The sequence below is a fragment of the Anguilla anguilla genome, chromosome 9, assembly GCF_013347855.1.
Source record: "Anguilla anguilla isolate fAngAng1 chromosome 9, fAngAng1.pri, whole genome shotgun sequence".
Lineage (NCBI taxonomy): Eukaryota > Metazoa > Chordata > Actinopteri > Anguilliformes > Anguillidae > Anguilla > Anguilla anguilla.
The window spans coordinates 46,053,800-46,075,420 of NC_049209.1; the positions used below are offsets into that span (position 1 = coordinate 46,053,800).

Below are 21,621 nucleotides of genomic sequence, written 5' to 3' on the forward strand. Positions count from 1 at the left end.
GAAGGGTACAAAAACATTTCTGCAGCATTGAATGTCCTGAAGAACACAGTGGCCTCCATCATTCTTAAATGGAAGAAGCTTGGAACCACCAGGACTTTTACTAGAGCTGGCTACCCAGCCAAACTGAAGAACTGGGGGAGAAGGGCCTTGGTCAGGGAGGTGGCCAAGAAACGGATGGCCACTCTGATAGAGATCCAGTTTAAAAAAATTATGCACTTTCAAAAATTTATAAAAACCTGTTTTCACTTTGTCATTATGGGGTATTGTGTGTAGATTGAGAATATGTGTTAAGAATTTGTATTGCTCCATCCCTATGTGTTAAAAATATGTATTGCTCCATCCCTATGTGTTAAGAACTTGCTTTGCTGCTGGATCTGGTTTGTGTGTACCCTTCTAGGGGGGTTTGGCTGCTGGCCTCCCGGCCTTATCCATGCGGGCTGCGTGGTTGGCGGGAGAGCTCCAGAACAGAGCCATACCGCCAAACATAACTGTATTGCCTTTATTGTCAATAAAGTTCGACTTTGATGACAGTGGTCCTGACAGAACTCATTATACTCTACAGCCGATGAGTCCCTAGTGTTCTCCTTGCAAAGGGAGGCTCTGAACAGGGACTGAAACAGGGGTGTGAATATTTATGGCACTTATTATTTTGTGGAATAAATGCATAATTTAAAAAAAGTATTATTTTGCTTGATTCCATTAAATCATAATTCAAATTGCATATTTTCCACATGTGAGGACTGAAATATAGCTTGGTATTTGTATTAGTCATTTTAGACATTTTATTCTTTATAGGTCATTTTTATCAAGAGTATTATACACACTGGCATAAATTTGAATGCACTTCAGGAATAAATTGATAAGCCTGCCCTCTGTTTTCCAAGAAAACCCTCCCTATTATGTACTTCTAGTATTGGGACTTAAGTCCCCAAACAATAAATAAATATTAAGTAAATGAACAATGAATCATCAAAAAATAGATGACATGAGTAAGAATATATCTCTCTATACTCGATTTGTTCCTATTCTGAAAAAAAAAACCAAAGCAAAACAATGTACTGACCACACAGAGAAGTTGCATCATAAATCTTGAAACATGGGAAAATGTGTCTAGTTTGTTTCAAATAACATATGACTTGGAAGCCTGAAAAATAATGTTTATAAACCTTTATTTTGTTTCAATTACTCAGTGCTGTTAGGAAAGAACCTTTTTTTAAAAGCTTTCCTTATTTTTGTCAGCCTGACTCCATACATGACTGGATTAAGAATTTGAGGACAAGCAAATAAGTACACCATACAAACGTTACGAATAAGTTGGGGAACATATGTCAAGTCAAACTGGGTTTCCACCATTTCAAAAAAACCAGAAACCGAGAAGTACAGGAGTGATATTACTTGGGGACTGCAAGTGTTTAAAGCTTTGACCTGAGCCTCTTTGGGTGATTTATAAGAGATTCTTACAATGTTTACATAGGAAAATAAAATGGGGATCAAAGGGACAGCAACACTCAAAACTAAACTGAAAACTCCTAAAATGTTATTTAGAAATATGTTTTGGCAAGAAAGTCTGACCAAAGCATAGTTGGCACAATACAGTTTGTCTATGATATTCCCACACAATGGTAACTGTAATCGTAAGGACATAGGAATTACAAATTTGAAGAATGAAAAAGACCATGTGAACACAATTAATGAGTACATTTTGCAAGAATTCATCCTGCTGCTGTAATGTAATGGATGGCAGATGGACAAATACCTGTCATAAGCCATAACAGCTAAATTATACATTTCTGTTGTCCCATATGCGTGCAAGAAAAAACTCTGCACGTTACAGTAAGCTATGGCAATTTCATGAGTGTCTGCTAAAATATGTAATAACAGCACAGAAAAGAAGGTAGTGCTTCCATGCAATTCATTCATAAATAAACTACACAGAAACACGTACATGGGCTCATGTAGGCTCCTATCTACATATATCAAAGAGATAAGCATAATGTTTGCTAAACAAATTGTGATATACAAAAGAAGTAAACAGCTAAAATACAAATATTTAATTTGTCCATGATCCCCATAAGCTGCCAAAATGAAGAAAGTGACTTCAGTTGTGTTCCCCATCGTCTTCAGTGCTCAATCACAGTGTGTTCTGTAGGAGGGAGCCGTGCACAGTAATTTATACATTTTTGGAAAACACAGGAATAATATTGAATTTACGGAACATTATTTTGTGTGTGTGTGTGTGTGTCGCATGTGTGCATGCAAGGCACTTGCAGATGTGTAAGAACTGAGCTTTGTGTCCGATTACTTACTACAAATATCTAGAAAGAAGAAAATATGAAGCTATCATACGGAAACACAGTTCACATATAATGTGTATTTTCATAAAGGAATTATTTGGGGGGGGGGGGGGGGGGGGGTGAGGTGTGTGTGCAGGGAAGCCCTTAGTCCAAGCACATCATAATCACAAGTCATGGGACATGACACTGGCCTTTACCTTGGAGGTCTGGGGACTTGGATCCAGATGGTCTTGACACTTGTTGCAACCTAAGTTTGTGCTCAGTGGTTGTCGGACTTGTTGCAAGGCATCGCAGAACCCAGAAGTCTTAAAATTTGTACCTGCCATGGAGCACAATTTCTTAGCACTTGTAGCGGACCAGAGTTGTGCCACGAGACGTCATTTACACACCACAGTGTCCGGGACACCGTCACACTTCTGAACATATGCAGTTCCTCTATTGGGTTCTTTCACAGCTAAGCTAGGACCACAGTTTCTCATGGGGCTGCTGACATTCTGGATTCAAAAAGAGCGGTTTAGACACAGATAAATCACACTGATTTACTGAATTGAAGCACCGATAGATTGACAGCTAGCACTGTAAAGGAAAACGGGCATGCGCAAACACAACATTAAGCAAGAATTAAATCAATGCAACGTGCTATGTAAATAAGTCAGTGCAAAACAAATCTAATTCCTAATATAGCACAAAACATACCAGGTGAGCATCCGGAATGGTTCTGATGAAAAATAAACAGGTATTTCTGCACAGAGATGACATGGTTGCCAGGAGACTTAAGCAGTTCTCCTTAAATGCTTCCTTTAAATACCATCTTGCAAGAACCTCCCACTTCCACTCATTGGGCAATTTTCTGTTTGCTCAAATGACGTCTGGTGAGAATGACGCTGCAACACCCTTCCACCACCCAGATTCTCCCCTCCTACTGGGGCAGCGTTGAAGTGTTGTATATTGCAATTATTGAGCGGGGGGGGAGGAGGGGGTTCTCTTGGTAAAATCCTTCTTACATTACATTATGTCCTGTTGCCATTCCATTTTAAATTCATACCGCTAGTTCCGTGATAGGGGATGAATAACATAATTACTAAAATAACGTTATTTACCATAGAAAACATTGGATCGTGTGGCCCCCCCTCGTGGTCGTGTGGCCCCCCCTAGCGGTTGTGGCCCTAAACAACCGCATAGAGCATTTATGCCATGGGCTGGCCCTGCTTTGAGGCACCGGAAAGATGGCAGAACTGATGACATGGAATAAGAGACTATGACCAAACTTACCCCATGATTTCATGTCATTCCACATCTTAATCCATACATATCCTCAGCATATACAATATGTGTACTTATAAATTGATAATCAAGTGAATTGCATTAACAATGTACTTTTACTTATTAAATGAAAATGGAAACATCATAATTTTAAATTAAATGGTCACCCAAAGCATGGGGATTCAAGTCTGAAGCCTGACTCAATTAAGAATCTGAAATGCGTGTAACAGTGTTAGAACACTGGCCTAAATAAAAATGTCTTTGTTAGAGAAGTCCTCTGAGTTAGCTAGCATGTTACTGTATTATACTTTTTGCACCACTTATTGTTAACAGTTGAGGTCCATGATTACTATAAATATACAGTGGTTTAGGGTTTTATTTGACGCATTTGCCTCTACGCCAGAGGTGCAGCTAGCCAGAGGGAAGGATGTGTGGGGTTCTGACAGTAGGGGACAACAGAGTGTAATTTTTTCCTCACAAGGTCAATTTCCATCACTCTGCATTGAGAAATTGTAGTTGACATCACACCGTGATGCAGTTTGGGGTGACTCGCTATCTTAAGAGGAATGATTAGCTCTGATATAGCATGATATAGCATTGGTATTGGTAAAAATAAAGCCCCAGCTAATATTGGGCTGGTATCAGCTAGCATACTTTAGGATAGTGAATCTGCCATTCAGATATTTTATGGATTTGGTAAATTTTTGTCACATTATAACAGTCTATGTAAAACCTGTGTAAGACCTTAAATAGGGAGGTCAAACCCGTTTTGGAGATTTTTCAGAAAACACATTTTGGCAGTTCATTTTTCATGTATAATGTCATAAATGCTACAGTATAATCAAATAACAACATACAAATTGCTAGTTTGACAACATTGACAGACTCTCCCCACATCCTAAGTAAAACTAAAATGGATGACATTAGCCAATAGACTTTTCTCAAAACGATCTCACTATTGTTAAGCTTCACAGTCTGACCACAACGTTCTATGAATTATGAGGAATAGGGAATTAAAATGTGAAAACTTGTTCCTGGTTATGGTTATACACTTTGTACATCGCTCTGGATAAGAGCGTCTGCCAAATGCCTGTAATGTAATGTAATGAAAACGAAAACAGTTTACATGTTGGATCTTTAATCTGATTGGTTATTGCACCATGTTCCCTGTCTTTCCGGTCACTCTGTCCCTATGTTTTCTACATTTGATTGCTCTGTGAGATGGTTGTTTGGCCTCAGCTGGCAGCTTCATTGAACAGTACTCTCCAAACATCAGTTTCATCTGCAACACAGAAGAGATGACTCCGGGATACTGGCCTTATGAAGGTCCTGAAGAACACAGTGGCCTCCGTCATTCTTAAATGGAAGAAGTTTGGAACCACCAGGACTTCTACTAAAGCTGGCTACCCAGCCAAACTGAAGAACTGGGGGAGAAGGGCCTTGGTCAGGGAGGTGGCCAAGAAATGGATGGCCACTCTGACAGAGCTCCAGTTTAAAAAAATTATACATTTTCAAAAATTTCTAAAAACCAATTTTAATCAATTTTAGAATAAGGCTGTAATGTAATAAAATGTGGAAAAAGTGAAGGGGTCTGAATACTTTCCGAAGGCGGTGTATGTACACAGGAGCATCGTAGTGGGGGGGAAAAGTGGGACTGACTACCCAAAGCCCGAATGGGGGGAGGGCTCTTGAAGGGCCTGGAATGATACATGAGAGACATGGATCAAGACAGGAAGGGGGCCCACAGAGATTGCTTATTTATAGGGCCCAGAAGGGCCCAGCTACACCCCTGTATATGTATATATGTGTATATATATATATATATATATATATATTACATTACATTACATTCATTTGGCAGACGCTTTTATCCAAAGCGACGTACAAAAAAGTGCATTTTCATGATCGTAGACAACTGCTGAACACGGGTTCAGTAAGGTACAATATATATATATATATATGGGATGCGACAAGGTAGCACAGAGATTGAACTCAATAGCCATTTAGACACACGACTTGAACTCCATTGCAAATTTGTGGCCCAAATTCAAGGGGGCAGTCCACAAGTGTAGACCTGAAGCATCTTGACATCTTGAAAGATTCCGTACAGAGAGACAAAACTCCCTCTCCAAGTGTTCAACAATATGGAGCATTGCGTAGTTCTGGCAGGCCACGAGAGTCAAGCGCTCCGGCTGAATCAGCTGATGGCTCAGCTGAGTGATGTTCGCCTATCACAGTACATTCACTAACGGGGCGGTCTACTTAAACAGCCTCCCTCTACTCATGCGGCTGCTCCTCCTGCATGCAAGCTGCTGAATGTTGCTTCGTAAATCCCCTCCACCACCCCAGCTCCATCCCTATGTGTTAAGAATTTGTATTGCTCCATTCCTATGTGTTAAGAATTTGTATTGCTCCATCCCTATGTGTTAAGAATTTGTATTGCTCCATCCCTATGTGTTAAGAACTTGCTTTGCTGCTGGATCTGTTCTGTGTGTACCCCTCTAGGGGGGTTTGGCTGCTGGCCTCCCGGCCTTATCCACACGGGCTGCGTGGTTGGCGGGAGAGCTCCAGAACAGAGCCATACCGCCAAACATAGCTGTATTGCCTTTATTGTCAATAAAGTTCTACTTTGATGACAGTGGTCCTGACAGAACTCATTATACTCTACAGCCGATGAGTCCCTAGTGTTCTCCTTGCAAACGGAGGCTGTGAACAGGGACTGAAACAGGGGTGTGAATATTTATGGCACTTATTATTTTGTGGAATAAATGCATAATTTAAAAAAAGTATTATTTTGCTTGATTCCATTAAATCATAATTCAAATTGCATATTTTCCACATGTGAGGACTGAAATATAGCTTGGTATTTGTATTAGTCATTTTAGACATTTTATTCTTTATAGGTCATTTTTATCAAGAGTATTATACACACTGGCATACATTTGAATGCACTTCAGGAATAAATTGATAAGCCTGCCCTCTGTTTTCCAAGAAAACCCTCCCTATTATGTATTTCTAATATTGGGACTTAAGTCTCCAAACAAAAATAAATATTAAGTAAATAAACAATGAATCATCAAAAAATAGATGACATGAGTAAGAATATATCTCTCTATACTCGATTTGTTCCTGTTCTGAAAAAAAAAACCAAAGCAAAACAATGTACTGACCACACAGAGAAGTTCTTGCATCATCGATCTTGAAACATGGGAAAATGTGTCTAGTTTGTTTCAAATAACATATGACTTGGAAGCCTGAAAAATAATGTTTATAAACCTTTATTTTGTTTCAATTACTCAGTGCTGTTAGGAAAGAACCTTTTTTTAAAAGCTTTCCTTATTTTTGTCAGCCTGACTCCATACATGACTGGATTAAGAATTTGAGGACAAGCAAATAAGCACACCACAAAAACGTTACGAATAAGTTGGGGAACATATGTCAAGTCAAACTGGGTTTCCACCATTTCAAAGAAAGCAGAAACCGAGAAGTACAGAAATGATATTACTTGGGGAGTGCAAGTGTTTAAAGCTTTGACCTGAGCCTCTTTGGGTGATTTATAAGAGATTCTTACAATGTTTACATAGGAAAATAAAATGGGGATCAAAGGGACAGCAACACTCAAAACTAAACTGAAAACTCCATAAATGTTATTTAGAGATATTTTTTGGCAAGAAAGTCTGACCAAAGAATAGTTGGCACAATACAGTTTGTCTATGATATTCCCACACAATGATAACTGTAATTGTAAGGACATAGGAATTACAAATTTGAAGAATGAAAAAGACCATGTGAACACAATTAATGAGTACATTTTGCAAGAATTCATCCTGCTGCTGTAATGTAATGGATGGCAGATGGACAAATACCTGTCATAAGCCATAACAGCTAAATTATACATTTCTGTTGTCCCATATGCGTGCAAGAAAAAACTCTGCACGTTACAGTAAGCTCTGGCAATTTCATGAGTGTCTGCTAAAATATGTAGTAACAGCACAGAAAAGAAGGTAGTGCTTCCATGCAATTCATTCATAAATAAACTACACAGAAACACGTACATGGGCTCATGTAGGCTCCTATCTACATATATCAAAGAGATAAGAATAATGTTTGCAAAAAGAATTGTGATATACAAAAGAAGTATACAGCAAAAATAAAAATATTTCATTTTTCCAAGATCCCCATAGGCTGCCAAAATGAAGTAAGTGACTTCAGATGTGTTCCCCATCGTCTTCAGTGCTCAATCACAGTGTGTTCTGTAGGAGGGAGCCGTGCACAGTAATTTATACATTTTTGGAAAACACAGGAATAATATTGAATTTACGGAACATTATTTTGTGTGTGTGTTTGTGTGTGTAGCATGTGTGCATGCAAGGCACTTGCAGATGTGTAAGAACTGAGCTTTGTGTCCGATTACTTACTACAAATATCTGGAAAGAAGAAAATATGAAGCTATCATACAGAAACACAGTTCACATATAATGTGTATTTTCATAAAGGAATTATTTGGGGGGTGGGGGGGTGAGGTGTGTGTGCAGGGAAGCCCTTAGTCCAAGCACATCATAATCACAAGTCATGGGACATGACACTGGCCTTTACCTTGGAGGTCTGGGGACTTGGATCCAGATGGTCTTGACACTTGTTGCAACCTAAGTTTGTGCTCAGTGGTTGTCGGACTTGTTGCAAGGCATCGCAGAACCCAGAAGTCTTAAAATTTGTACCTGCCATGGAGCACAATTTCTTAGCACTTGTAGCGGACCAGAGTTGTGCCACGAGACGTCATTTACACACCACAGTGTCCGGGACACCGTCACACTTCTGAACATATGCAGTTCCTCTATTGGGTTCTTTCACAGCTAAGCTAGGACCACAGTTTCTCATGGGGCTGCTGACATTCTGGATTCAAAAAGAGCGGTTTAGACACAGATAAATCACACTGATTTACTGAATTGAAGCACCGATAGATTGACAGCTAGCACTGTAAAGGAAAACGGGCATGCGCAAACACAACATTAAGCAAGAATTAAATCAATGCAACGTGCTATGTAAATAAGTCAGTGCAAAACAAATCTAATTCCTAATATAGCACAAAACATACCAGGTGAGCATCCGGAATGGTTCTGATGAAAAATAAACAGGTATTTCTGCACAGAGATGACATGGTTGCCAGGAGACTTAAGCAGTTCTCCCCAAATGCTTCCTTTAAATACCATCTTGCAAGAACCTCCCACTTCCACTCATTGGGCAATTTTCTGTTTGCTCAAATGACGTCTGGTGAGAATGACGCTGCAACACCCTTCCACCACCCAGATTCTCCCCTCCTACTGGGGCAGCGTTGAAGTGTTGTATATTGCAATTATTGAGCGGGGGGGAGGAGGGGGTTCTCTTGGTAAAATCCTTCTTACATTACATTATGTCCTGTTGCCATTCCATTTTAAATTCATACCGCTAGTTCCGTGATAGGGGATGAATAACATAATTACTAAAATAACGTTATTTACCATAGAAAACATTGGATCGTGTGGCCCCCCCTCATGGTCGTGTGGCCCCCCCTAGCGGTTGTGGCCCTAAACAACCGCATAGAGCATTTATGCCATGGGCTGGCCCTGCTTTGAGGCACCGGAAAGATGGCAGAACTGATGACATGGAATAAGAGACTATGACCAAACTTACCCCATGATTTCATGTCGTTCCACATCTTAATCCATACATATCCTCAGCATATACAATATGTGTACTTATAAATTGATAATCAAGTGAATTGCATTAACAATGTACTTTTACTTATTAAATGAAAATGGAAACATCATAATTTTAAATTAAATGGTCACCCAAAGCATGGGGATTCAAGTCTGAAGCCTGACTCAATTAAGAATCTGAAATGCGTGTAACAGTGTTAGAACACTGGCCTAAATAAAAATGTCTTTGTTAGAGAAGTCCTCTGAGTTAGCTAGCATGTTACTGTATTATACTTTTTGCACCACTTATTGTTAACAGTTGAGGTCCATGATTACTATAAATATACAGTGGTTTAGGGTTTTATTTGACACATTTGCCTCTACGCCAGAGGTGCAGCTAGCCAGAGGGAAGGACGTGTGGGGTTCTGACAGTAGGGGACAACAGAGTGTAATTTTTTCCTCACAAGGTCAATTTCCATCACTCTGCATTGAGAAATTGTAGTTGACATCACACCGTGATGCAGTTTGGGGTGACTCGCTATCTTAAGAGGAATGATTAGCTCTGATATAGCATGATATAGCATTGGTATTGGTAAAAAATAAAGCCCCAGCTAATATTGGGCTGGTATCAGCTAGCATACTTTAGGATAGTGAATCTGCCATTCAGATATTTTATGGATTTGGTAAATTTTTGTCACATTATAACAGTCTATGTAAAACCTGTGTAAGACCTTAAATAGGGAGGTCAAACCCGTTTTGGAGATTTTTCAGAAAACACATTTTGGCAGTTCATTTTTCATGTATAATGTCATAAATGCTACAGTATAATCAAATAACAACATACAAATTGCTAGTTTGACAACATTGACAGACTCTCCCCACATCCTAAGTAAAACTAAAATGGATGACATTAGCCAATAGACTTTTCTCAAAACGATCTCACTATTGTTAAGCTTCACAGTCTGACCACAATGTTCTATGAATTATGAGGAATAGGGAATTAAAATGTGAAAACTTGTTCCTGGTTATGGTTATACACTTTGTACATCGCTCTGGATAAGAGCGTCTGCCAAATGCCTGTAATGTAATGTAATGAAAACGAAAACAGTTTACATGTTGGATCTTTAATCTGATTGGTTATTGCACCATGTTCCCTGTCTTTCCGGTCACTCTGTCCCTATGTTTTCTACATTTGATTGCTCTGTGAGATGGTTGTTTGGCCTCAGCTGGCAGCTTCATTGAACAGTACTCTCCAAACATCAGTTTCATCTGCAACACAGAAGAGATGACTCCGGGATACTGGCCTTATGAAGTTCCTGAAGAACACAGTGGCCTCCGTCATTCTTAAATGGAAGAAGTTTGGAACCACCAGGACTTTTACTAAAGCTGGCTACCCAGCCAAACTGAAGAACTGGGGGAGAAGGGCCTTGGTCAGGGAGGTGGCCAAGAAATGGATGGCCACTCTGACAGAGCTCCAGTTAAAAAAAATTATACATTTTCAAAAATTTCTAAAAACCAATTTTAATCAATTTTAGAATAAGGCTGTAATGTAATAAAATGTGGAAAAAGTGAAGGGGTCTGAATACTTTCCGAAGGCGGTGTATGTACACAGGAGCATCGTAGTGGGGGGAAAAGTGGGACTGACTACCCAGAGCCCGAATGGGGGGAGGGCTCTTGAAGGGCCTGGAATGATGCATGAGAGACATGGATCAAGACAGGAAGGGGGCCCACAGAGATTGCTTATTTATAGGGCCCAGAAGGGCCCAGCTACACCCCTGTATATGTATATATGTGTATATATATATTACATTACATTACATTCATTTGGCAGACGCTTTTATCCAAAGCGACGTACAAAAAAGTGCATTTTCATGATCGTAGACAACTGCTGAACACGGGTTCAGTAAGGTACAATATATATATATATATATATGGGATGCGACAAGGTAGCACAGAGATTGAACTCAATAGCCATTTAGACACACGACTTGAACTCCATTGCAAATTTGTGGCCTAAATTCAAGGGGGCAGTCCACAAGTGTAGACCTGAAGCATCTTGACATCTTGAAAGATTCCGTACAGAGAAATGGACAAAACTCCCTCTCCAAGTGTTCAACAATATGGAGCATCGCGTAGTTCTGGCAGGCCACGAGAGTCAAGCGCTCCGGCTGAATCAGCTGATGGCTCAGCTGAGTGATGTTCGCCTATCACAGTACATTCACTAACAGGGCGGTCTACTTAAACAGCCTCCCTCTACTCATGCGGCTGCTCCTCCTGCATGCAAGCTGCTGAATGTTGCTTCGTAAATCCCCTCCACCACCCCAGCTCCATCCCTATGTGTTAAGAATTTGTATTGCTCCATTCCTATGTGTTAAGAATTTGTATTGCTCCATCCCTATGTGTTAAAAATATGTATTGCTCCATCCCTATGTGCTAAGAACTTGCTTTGCTGCTGGATCTGTTCTGTGTGTACCCTTCTAGGGGGGTTTGGCTGCTGGCCTCCCGGCCTTATCCATGCGGGCTGCGTGGTTGGCGGGAGAGCTCCAGAACAGAGCCATACCGCCAAACATAACTGTATTGCCTTTATTGTCAATAAAGTTCTACTTTGATGACAGTGGTCCTGACAGAACTCATTATACTCTACAGTAGATGAGTCCCTAGTATTCTTCTTGCAAAGGGAGGATGTGAACAGGGACTGAAACAGGGGTGTGAATATTTATGGCACTTATTATTTTGTGGAATAAATGCATAATTTAAAAAAAGTATTATTTTGCTTGATTCCATTAAATCATAATTCAAATAGCATATTTTCCACATGTGAGGACTTAAATATAGCTTGGTATTTGTATGAGTCATTTTAGACATTTTATTCTTTATAGGTCATTTTTATCAAGAGTATTATACACACTGGCATAAATTTGAATGCACTTCAGGAATAAATTGATAAGCCTGCCCTCTGTTTTCCAAGAAAACCCTCCCTATTATGTACTTATAATATTGGGACTTAAGTCTCCAAACAATAAATAAATATTAAGTAAATAAACAATGAATCATCAAAAAATAGATGACATGAGTAAGAATATATCTCTCTATACTCGATTTGTTCCTATTCTGAAAAAAAAAACCAAAGCAAAACAATGTACTGACCACACAGAGAAGTTCTTGAATCATCGATCTTGAAACATGGGAAAATGTGTCTAGTTTGTTTCAAATAACATATGACTTGGAAGCCTGAAAAATAATGTTTATAAACCTTTATTTTGTTTCAATTACTCAGTGCTGTTAGGAAAGAACCTTTTTTTAAAAGCTTTCCTTATTTTTGTCAGCCTGACTCCATACATGACTGGATTAAGAATTTGAGGACAAGCAAATAAGCACACCACAAAAACGTTACGAATAAGTTGGAGAACATATGTCAATTCAAACTGGGTTTCTGCTATTTCAAAGAAAGCAGAAACCGAGAGGTACAGGAGTGATATTACTTGGGGAGTGCAAGTGTTTAAAGCTTTGACCTGAGCCTCTTTGGGTGATTTATAACAGATTCTTACAATGTTTACATAGGAAAATAAAATGGGGATCAAAGGGACAGCAACACTCAAAACTAAACTTAAAACTCCTAAAATGTTATTTAGAGATATGTTTTGGCAAGAAAGTCTGACCAAAGCATAGTTGGCACAATACAGATTGTCTATGATATTCCCACACAATGGTAACTGTAATTGTAAGGACATAGGAATTACAAATTTGAAGAATGAAAAAGACCATGTGAACACAATTAGTGAGTACATTTTGCAAGAATTCATCCTGCTGCTGTAATGTAATGGATGGCAGATGGACAAATACCTGTCATAAGCCATAACAGCTAAATTATACATTTCTGCTGTCCCATATGCGTGCAAGAAAAAACTCTGCACGTTACAGTAAGCTCTGGCAATTTCATGAGTGTCTGCTAAAATATGTAGTAACAGCACAGAAAAGAAGGTAGTGCTTCCATGCAATTCATTCATAAATAAACTACACAGAAACACGTACATGGGCTCATGTAGGCTCCTATCTACATATATCAAAGAGATAAGAATAATGTTTGCAAAAAGAATTGTGATATACAAAAGAAGTATACAGCAAAAATAAAAATATTTCATTTTTCCAAGATCCCCATAGGCTGCCAAAATGAAGTAAGTGACTTCAGATGTGTTCCCCATCGTCTTCAGTGCTCAATCACAGTGTGTTCTGTAGGAGGGAGCCGTGCACAGTAATTTATACATTTTTGGAAAACACAGGAATAATATTGAATTTACGGAACATTATTTTGTGTGTGTGTTTGTGTGTGTCGCATGTGTGCATGCAAGGCACTTGCAGATGTGTAAGAACTGAGCTTTGTGTCCGATTACTTACTACAAATATCTAGAAAGAAGAAAATATGAAGCTATCATACAGAAACACAGTTCACATATAATGTGTATTTTCATAAAGGAATTATTTGGGGGGGGGGGGGGGGGTGAGGTGTGTGTGCAGGGAAGCCCTCATAATCATAATCACAAGTCATGGGACATGACACTGGCCTATACCTTGGAGGTCTGGGGACTTGGATCCAGATGGTCTTGACACTTGTTGCAACCTAAGTTTGTGCTCAGTGGTTGTCGGACTTGTTGCAAGGCATCGCAGAACCCAGAAGTCTTAAAATCTGTACCTGCCATGGAGCACAATTTCTTAGCACTTGTAGCGGACCAGAGCTGTGCCACGAGACGTCATTTACACACCACAGTGTCCGGGACACCGTCACACTTCTGAACATATGCAGTTCCTCTATTGGGTTCTTTCACAGCTAAGCTAGGACCACAGTTTCTCATGGGGCTGCTGACATTCTGGATTCAAAAAGAGCGGTTTAGACACGGATAAATCACACTGATTTACTGAATTTAAGCACCGATAGATTGACAGCTAGCACTGTAAAGGAAAACGGGCATGCGCAAACACAACATTAAGCAAGCATTAAATCAATGCAACGTGCTATGTAAATAAGTCAGTGCAAAACAAATCTAATTCCTAATATAGCACAAAACATACCAGGTGAGCATCCGGAATGGTTCTGATGAAAAATAAACAGGTATTTCTGCACAGAGATAACATGGTTGCCAGGAGACTTAAGCAGTTCTCCCCAAATGCTTCCTTTAAATACCATCTTGCAAGAACCTCCCACTTCCACTCATTGGGCAATTTTCTGTTTGCTCAAATGACGTCTGGTGAGAATGACGCTGCAACACCCTTCCACCACCCAGATTTCCCCCTCCTACTGGGGCAGCGTTGAAGTGTTGTATATTGCAATTATTGTGCCGGGGGGGGGGTTGCAGGGGGTTCTCTTGGTAAAATCCTTCTTACATTACATTGTTATGAAATGTCCTGTTGCCATTCCATTTTAAATTTATACCGCTAGTTCCGTGATAGGGGATGAATAACATAATTACTAAAAAAACGTTATTTACCATAGAAAACATTGGATCGTGTGGCCCCCCCTCGTGGTCGTGTGGCCCCCCCCCTAGCGCTTGTGGCCCTAAACAACCGCATAGAGCATTTATGCCATGGGCTGGCCCTGCTTTGAGGCACCGGAAAGATGGCAGAACTGATGACATGGAATAAGAGACTATGACCAAACTTACCCCATGATTTCATGCCGTTCCACATCTTAATCCATACATATCCTCAGCATATACAATATGTGTACTTATAAATTGATAATCAAGTGAATTGCATTAACAATGTACTTTTACTTATTAAATGAAAATGGAAACATCATAATTTAAAATTAAATGGTCACCCAAAGCATGGGGATTCAAGTCTGAAGCCTGACTCAATTAAGAATCTGAAATGCGTGTAACAGTGTAAGAACACTGGCCTAAATAAAAATGTCTTTGTTAGAGAAGTCCTCTGAGTTAGCTAGCATGTTACTGTATTATACTTTTTGCACCACTTATTGTTAACAGTTGAGGTCCATGATTACTATAAATATACAGTGGTTTATGGTTTTATTTGACGCATTTGCCTCTACGCCAGAGGTGCAGCTAGCCAGAGGGAAGTACTTGTGGGGTTCTGACAGTAGGGAACAACAGAGTGTAATTTTTTCATCACGAGGTCAATTTCCATCACTCTGCATTGAGAAATTGTAGTTGACATCACACCGTGATGCAGTTTGGGGTGACTCGCTATCTTAAGAAGAATGATTAGCTCTGATATAGTATGATATAGCATTGGTATTTGGTAAAAAATAAAGCCCCAGCTAATATTGGGCTGGTATCAGCTAGCATACTTTAGGATATTGAATCTGCCATTCAGATATTTTATGGATTTGGTAAATTTTTTGTCACATTATAACAGTCTATGTAAAACCTGTGTAAGACCTTAAATAGGGAGATTTTTCAGAAAACACATTTTGGCAGTTCATTTTTCATGTATTATGTCATAAATGCTAAAGCATAATCAAATAACAACATACAAATTGCTAGTTTGACAACATTGACAGACTCTCCCCACATTCTAAGTAAAACTAAAATGGATGACATTAGCCAATAGACTTTTCTCAAAACTATCTCACTATTGTTAAGCTTCACAGTCTGACCACAACGTTCTATGAATTATGAGGAATGGGGAATTAAAATTTGAAAACTTGTTCCTGGTTATGGTTATACACTTTGTACATCGCTCTGGATAAGAGCGTCTGCCAAATGCCTGTAATGTAATGTAATGAAAACGAAAACAGTTTACATGTTGGATCTTTAATCTGATTGGTTATTGCACCATGTTCCCTGTCTTTTCTGTCCCTATGTTTTCTACATTTGATTGCTCTGTGAGATGGTTGTTTGGCCTCAGCAGGCAGCTTCATTGAACAGTACTCTCCAAACATCAGTTTCATCTGCAACACAGAAGAGATGACTCCGGGACACTGGCCTTATAGGCAAAGTTTCAAGGATGAAGCCACTGCTTAAACTGGCAAACAATGCTAAAATGAACAAAAGAATACAAAGATTGGACAGTAGATGGCTGGCAAAGTTTTCGGTCTTCTTTCAAAACAGCAGTGCACACCTTTGTAAGAAATTTTAAGTTTCTAGCCAATCTTGTGCATGGAATAGCCTTCATGTCTCAAAACAACTATTGACTGATGAGTTTCTAGAGAAAGTTTATTTTTGGCCATTTTTTTGAGCCAAAATTGAACTTTGGAAATTCCAGTATACTAGATAGTATAGCAACTGAAAGAAATAATTTTTTAAAGCTTTATTAAACAGCACAATTGTTTTCAGTTGCGCTTAATATAATGGGAGTACTTTCTCTAGTACCAGATTAGCACATTAGCATGAATACCTAAGAATAAGGATGAGTTAACACTCACACATACACACACACACACACATAGATATATATATATATACACACACACACACACTGTATGACCAAAAGTATCAGGACACCACTTAGTCTGGGGTTGTTTTTCATGGTTTGGGCTAGGCTCCTTAGTTCTAGTGAAGGCAAATCTTAATGCTACAGCATACAATCATATTCTAAATGATTCTGTGCTTCCCCAACAGTTTGGGAAAGGACCTTTCCTGTTTCAGCCTGAAAATGCCCCTGGACACATGGCAAGGTCTATATAAAAATTTTTAAGTTTTGTTGAGAACGGTGCAGAAGAACTTAACTAGCCTGCACAGAACCCTGACCTCAACCCCATCCAACATCTTTTGGATCAATCTGAAGACCAACTGTGAGTCAGACCTAATCGCTCATTCAGTGCTCGACCTCACAAATAGTCTTCTGGCTGAATGTAAGCAAATGTTCGTATATTTAGTATATATTTAGTATAAAGCCTTCCCAGAAGAGTGGAGGTTGTTATAGCAGCAAAAGGTGGACCAAGAGCATATTAATGCCCATAATTTAAAATGAGATGTTGGATGTCAGGTGTGCACATGCTTTTGGCCATGTGGCGTATATATACAGTACAGGCCAATGGTATTTGGCCAACTGTAGTTGTAGTTAAAGCCAAAAGAGGAAAGTCATGTCTAAGATTATTCTTAAGTAAAACTCATCTTTTTGTGTTATTGAGAGTTGAAATTGAAGGAAACAGTTTGTACTTTGGTTTGTTATTCAATAAATGTTCTTATATTAACTGAATTTTTCTCTACCTAAGTTAAAAAAAAAAAAAAAAAACACAGGTGGCCTAATACTTTTGGCCTGTTAAATACAGTACTGTGCAAAAGGCACCTGTAAAAAAAATGCTGTACAGCTAAGATGCTTTCAAAAATAATGAAATGAAAGGTTATAAATATCGAAAAAATAACATAAAGAGCAGTAAATAGTTAAAAACAAAATAAAATCAATGCTTGGTGTGACCACCCTTCGCTTTTAAAACTACATCAATTCTCTTAGGTACACTGTCCGGCAGTTTTATAAGAAAATCGGCTGGTATGTTGTTCCAAACATTTGGAGAACTTGCCACAATTCTTCTACAGATTTTGGCTGTTTTGCTTGCTTCTGGCTCTCCGGGTAATCCCAGAGACCCTTGATCAAGTTTTTATCCGAAAAGTAGTCTATTACTTAAAATATTACTTTATTTAACAAAATACAAAAATGTACCTGTAAAATTTCATTTTTTTGAAAATTCATGTTTGGAAATATCTAATTTGCTCTTTTCTACTGACACACTAATGCAGAAAACAAAAAATAAACATCTAAGACAAAATATATACTATATATTATATTTAAAAATCTAAGACTTTTGCACAGTACTGTATATATATATATATATATATATATATATATATATATATGTGTGTGTGTGTGTGTAGAGAAGAGGTGTGCACAATAAAAAACTGCACTCAGTGGCCAGCTAAGCTAGACACCGGACTTGAACCCAATCGAAAATTAAAAAATTAAAGAGGGCAGTCCACAAGTGTAGACCTGAAACAACTTGAAAGATTCTGTACAGAGAAATGGATAGTATCTTCAACAACATATTCAGACCCCTGTTTTCAGGTGCTTGTTTTGTTAAATAAATGCATAATTTGAGAACAGCATTATTTTGTTTGATTCCATTGAACCATAATTAAAGTAGAATATTTCCAATGTTTGAGGACTGAAATATAGCTGAGTATTTCCATTTGTCATTTTCAACACTGTAGTCTCTCTTGTTCATCTTTATCAAGAGCACTGTATAGACTTTGGCAACAATTCGAATGCGCTTCAAGAATGAATTGATACATCTGAACCGTTTTGAAATCCCTATTGTGTGCTTCTAATGTGCTGGTATTTCAGCCCACAAAAACGTTATGACACAAGTAAGAACACATATCTCCACATTTGCTTTGTTACTTTTTCGAAAAACAGAGTTCTTGCATCATCAAACGTTGCAAAATGTGCCTGCTTTGTCACAAAAAAAACAAATGACTTGAAAGCCTAAAAACAAGGTTTATAAACCTATACTTAGTGACAATTACACAGCGCTGTTAGGAAAGAACCTGTTTTTAAAAGCTTCCCTTATTCTTGCCAGCCTGACTCCATACATGATCGAATTAAGAAGTTGAGGACATGTTAGTAAGCACACCGAAAAAACATGAGAGGCTTGGGGATTATGTATCATATCAAATCTTCTTTGGGCAGTTTGTAAGATACCAGACACTGCGAAGTACAGGATTGATAATACTTGGGGAACGCACGTGTTTAAAGCTTTGACCTGAGCTTCTCTGGGTGATTTACGACAGATTCTTAGAATGTTTGCATAGGAATACAAAATGGGGATCAAAGGGACAGTAACCGTCAAAACTGAAGCAAAAAGTCCATAAATATTGTTTAGCAATGTGTCCACGCAGGAAAGTTGGACCAAAAAATAGTTACCACAAAAAATATTATCTATGATATTCCCACACAATGGTAAACGTAGTTGCAAAGACAGAATAACTGTAAAGTTGATGAATGAAAACAGCCAGATGAACACAACTAATGAGGATACTTTGCAAGAAGTCATCCTGCTGCTGTAATGTAGTGGATGACAGATGGACAGATACCTGTCATAAGCCATAACAGCTAAATTACAGAATTCTATAGATCCATATGTATGCAAGCAAAAAATCTGCAAAACACAAAAAGTTCTGGAAATTTCATGAGTGTCTGCTAATATATGTAATGATAGAACAGGAAACAAGGCAGTGCTTCCATACAATTCATTCAAAAACAAATTACACAGAAACACATACATGGGTTCATGTAGGCTCCTATCCACAAATATCAATGAAATAATAGTAATGTTTGTCAAAATAATTGTGAGATTCAGAAGGAGCACAACGCAGAAATAAAAATATTTCCTTTTTCCGAGATCCCCATAGGCTGCCAAAATGAAGAAAGTGACCTCAGATGAGTTCTCCATGGTCTTCAGTGCTCAATCACATTGTTCTGTGGGAGAAAGCCATGTAGCTTATACATTTTTGGAGAGCATATCCGAATAAAATCAAAGTTACAAAACATTATTGTGTGTGTGTGTGTGTGTGTGTTTGTGTGTGTTTGTGTGTGCATGTGCATGCATGTGTGTGTGTGTTTGGCTTCTTTACTCATGCACACATATTTCACCCCAATTTATCAGATATGCCCTGGCGCTAAGCTGCATGCCCCACGCACCAGACATCAGGTCCTGCACTGGTACGTGCTTTGGGATTAGTGTCAGTGGTCTTGGGACTTAGCCCCAGTACATGACAATCTCAGGTCATGGGACGTAATACTGGTCTGAAAGTCACCGGTCTGGAGACTTGGGTCCACCTGTGGTAATTTCTGGATGGTCTTGAGACTTGCTGGCACCTATGGCTGCACTCTGACAAAGGTAGTAGGAGTTGCCTCACGCAGAAGTTTTAAGACTTGTACATGCCACGGAACTCTGACTGTTAGGATTTATACCTAGGAGGCGTTTTGTGTCACCAAGCTGTAACTTTACATACCACAGTGTCCGGGAAACCATCCTCTCTTTAGAACACTGGCTCTCCTGGGCTCTTTCACAGCTAACCCCAGTTTGAGGGCAGCAGACATTCTGGATTCAAAAAGACAGGTTTAGACATGGTTTAGGCATGGTGCAAATCACAATGATTTACAACATCAAAGCATCAATACTATTGGTTGACATCCTGCAAAGTAAAGGACAATGGGTATGCAGAGACACAACAACATTAAGCAAGCTTAAATCAATGCAACGTAAAATAAATCTAATTCCTAATGTAACACAAAACATACCAGCTCAGCATGATGAATTGTTCTGATGAAAAAATGATCAGGTAGTTCTGTCTCTCTGTGACAGACAGGAGACTGTTAAACAGCTCTCCGCAAATTTTTGCTTCCCTTAAATACCATCCAGAGAGAACCTCCCACTTCCACACAGTCTTCTATTTGCCCAAATAAGGTCTGGTGAGAATGACACTGTAACACCCTTCCACCAACCAGATGCCCAGCTATGAAGTTGCCCCGACAAAAGATTAGTCACCGTTCTAAATTAATGACCATCAACAGTCTGACTCGGACAATGATGATTTTTGATGGTTGCTAGTAAACCAGTTGTAACGATATCTTATTTTCAACAGAGTTGATAATCTCCAAGTCTCACTTAAGAAATATGTCCATTGGAAACTCAAGCATAGTCAGCTTGACTATATTTATAGTTAAGCCTCTGTTTTGAATATATTTCAATAGCTGGCTAGCTAGCTATATGTGATAACAAACATTCTATGAGACCTTCCTTCAAATCTGAAAGGCTACATTTGAGTCAGTACATCAAATTGCAAATTACACAGCATGTAAAACATATAGGCTATGTAGCCTACATTTTTTGGTGTAACCAGCTGAAGTTCCAGAGGTTTTTATTTTATTTTAATTTTGTTTATTTTCCTATTAATGTATTTATTTAACTTATTCTCAATTCATATTATTATTACTTTTCTTGACTGCAATTTCTTGTTTGTTGGTCCTGCAATGGGCCACCTTTATTATATTTTCAACTCTGATTTGATCCATATTTTATATTAGTATATTTCTATTTCTCCTAGATTTGTTGTTGTTGACTGTGGAGGGGTGGTGTGTTTAGGGGGCCATCTGCAGGCGGAGAGGGAGCAGTTTAGCTGGCCTGCAACTGCAGCTGAGGCGATTACAGCGATTGGTAATGCTTAATCTGTTCTGCCTGCAGTGAGACTGAGGCTCAGGAATGACACGCATGTGGGCATCTAATCCTGTCACCTGCTGTATGTGTGTGTTGTTTGTTTGTTTGCATGTTTGTTTATTTGAAGCGCACAATAAAGCCCACGTCCGCCCCAGAATTGCGGACTGTGTGGTTTGCGGGGAGAGGAACTTCAGAACCTGTTACATTGACATAAAGA

The 21,621-nt window shown here is 38.9% G+C and overlaps 4 protein-coding genes across 5 annotated transcripts; all 4 read right to left on the reverse strand.

Annotated features, from left to right (window-relative positions):
• Nucleotides 1-1,113: 1,113 nt before the first annotated feature.
• LOC118236433 (olfactory receptor 1030-like) lies at nucleotides 1,114-3,068 on the reverse strand. The gene is made up of 3 exons (XM_035434813.1): nucleotides 2,991-3,068; nucleotides 2,492-2,613; nucleotides 1,114-2,143 (listed from the first exon to the last, which is right to left on the reverse strand). The coding sequence occupies exon 3, from the start codon at nucleotides 2,113-2,115 to the stop codon at nucleotides 1,183-1,185; it is 933 nt and encodes a 310-aa protein (XP_035290704.1). The 5' UTR covers nucleotides 2,116-2,143; nucleotides 2,492-2,613; nucleotides 2,991-3,068; the 3' UTR covers nucleotides 1,114-1,182.
• Nucleotides 3,069-6,780: 3,712 nt separating this feature from the next.
• LOC118236390 (olfactory receptor 1030-like) lies at nucleotides 6,781-8,730 on the reverse strand. The gene is made up of 3 exons (XM_035434724.1): nucleotides 8,653-8,730; nucleotides 8,154-8,275; nucleotides 6,781-7,810 (listed from the first exon to the last, which is right to left on the reverse strand). The coding sequence occupies exon 3, from the start codon at nucleotides 7,780-7,782 to the stop codon at nucleotides 6,850-6,852; it is 933 nt and encodes a 310-aa protein (XP_035290615.1). The 5' UTR covers nucleotides 7,783-7,810; nucleotides 8,154-8,275; nucleotides 8,653-8,730; the 3' UTR covers nucleotides 6,781-6,849.
• Nucleotides 8,731-12,432: 3,702 nt separating this feature from the next.
• LOC118236429 (olfactory receptor 4D1-like) lies at nucleotides 12,433-14,367 on the reverse strand. Its single transcript, XM_035434809.1, has 3 exons — nucleotides 14,300-14,367; nucleotides 13,801-13,922; nucleotides 12,433-13,462 (listed from the first exon to the last, which is right to left on the reverse strand). Exon 3 carries the CDS (start codon nucleotides 13,432-13,434, stop codon nucleotides 12,502-12,504), a length of 933 nt encoding a protein of 310 aa, XP_035290700.1. The 5' UTR covers nucleotides 13,435-13,462; nucleotides 13,801-13,922; nucleotides 14,300-14,367; the 3' UTR covers nucleotides 12,433-12,501.
• Nucleotides 14,368-18,112: 3,745 nt separating this feature from the next.
• LOC118236441 (olfactory receptor 51L1-like) lies at nucleotides 18,113-20,569 on the reverse strand. 2 transcript variants are annotated; one of them, XM_035434824.1, is made up of 3 exons: nucleotides 20,489-20,569; nucleotides 20,002-20,288; nucleotides 18,113-19,663 (listed from the first exon to the last, which is right to left on the reverse strand). In XM_035434824.1, exon 3 carries the CDS (start codon nucleotides 19,635-19,637, stop codon nucleotides 18,708-18,710), a length of 930 nt encoding a protein of 309 aa, XP_035290715.1. In that variant the 5' UTR covers nucleotides 19,638-19,663; nucleotides 20,002-20,288; nucleotides 20,489-20,569; the 3' UTR covers nucleotides 18,113-18,707. The 2 variants fall into 2 exon arrangements, with proteins under 2 accessions (XP_035290715.1, XP_035290716.1); XM_035434825.1 differs by lacking the exon at nucleotides 20,489-20,569 and having other exon boundaries at nucleotides 20,200-20,266.
• Between the last annotated feature and the right edge of the window lie 1,052 nt (nucleotides 20,570-21,621).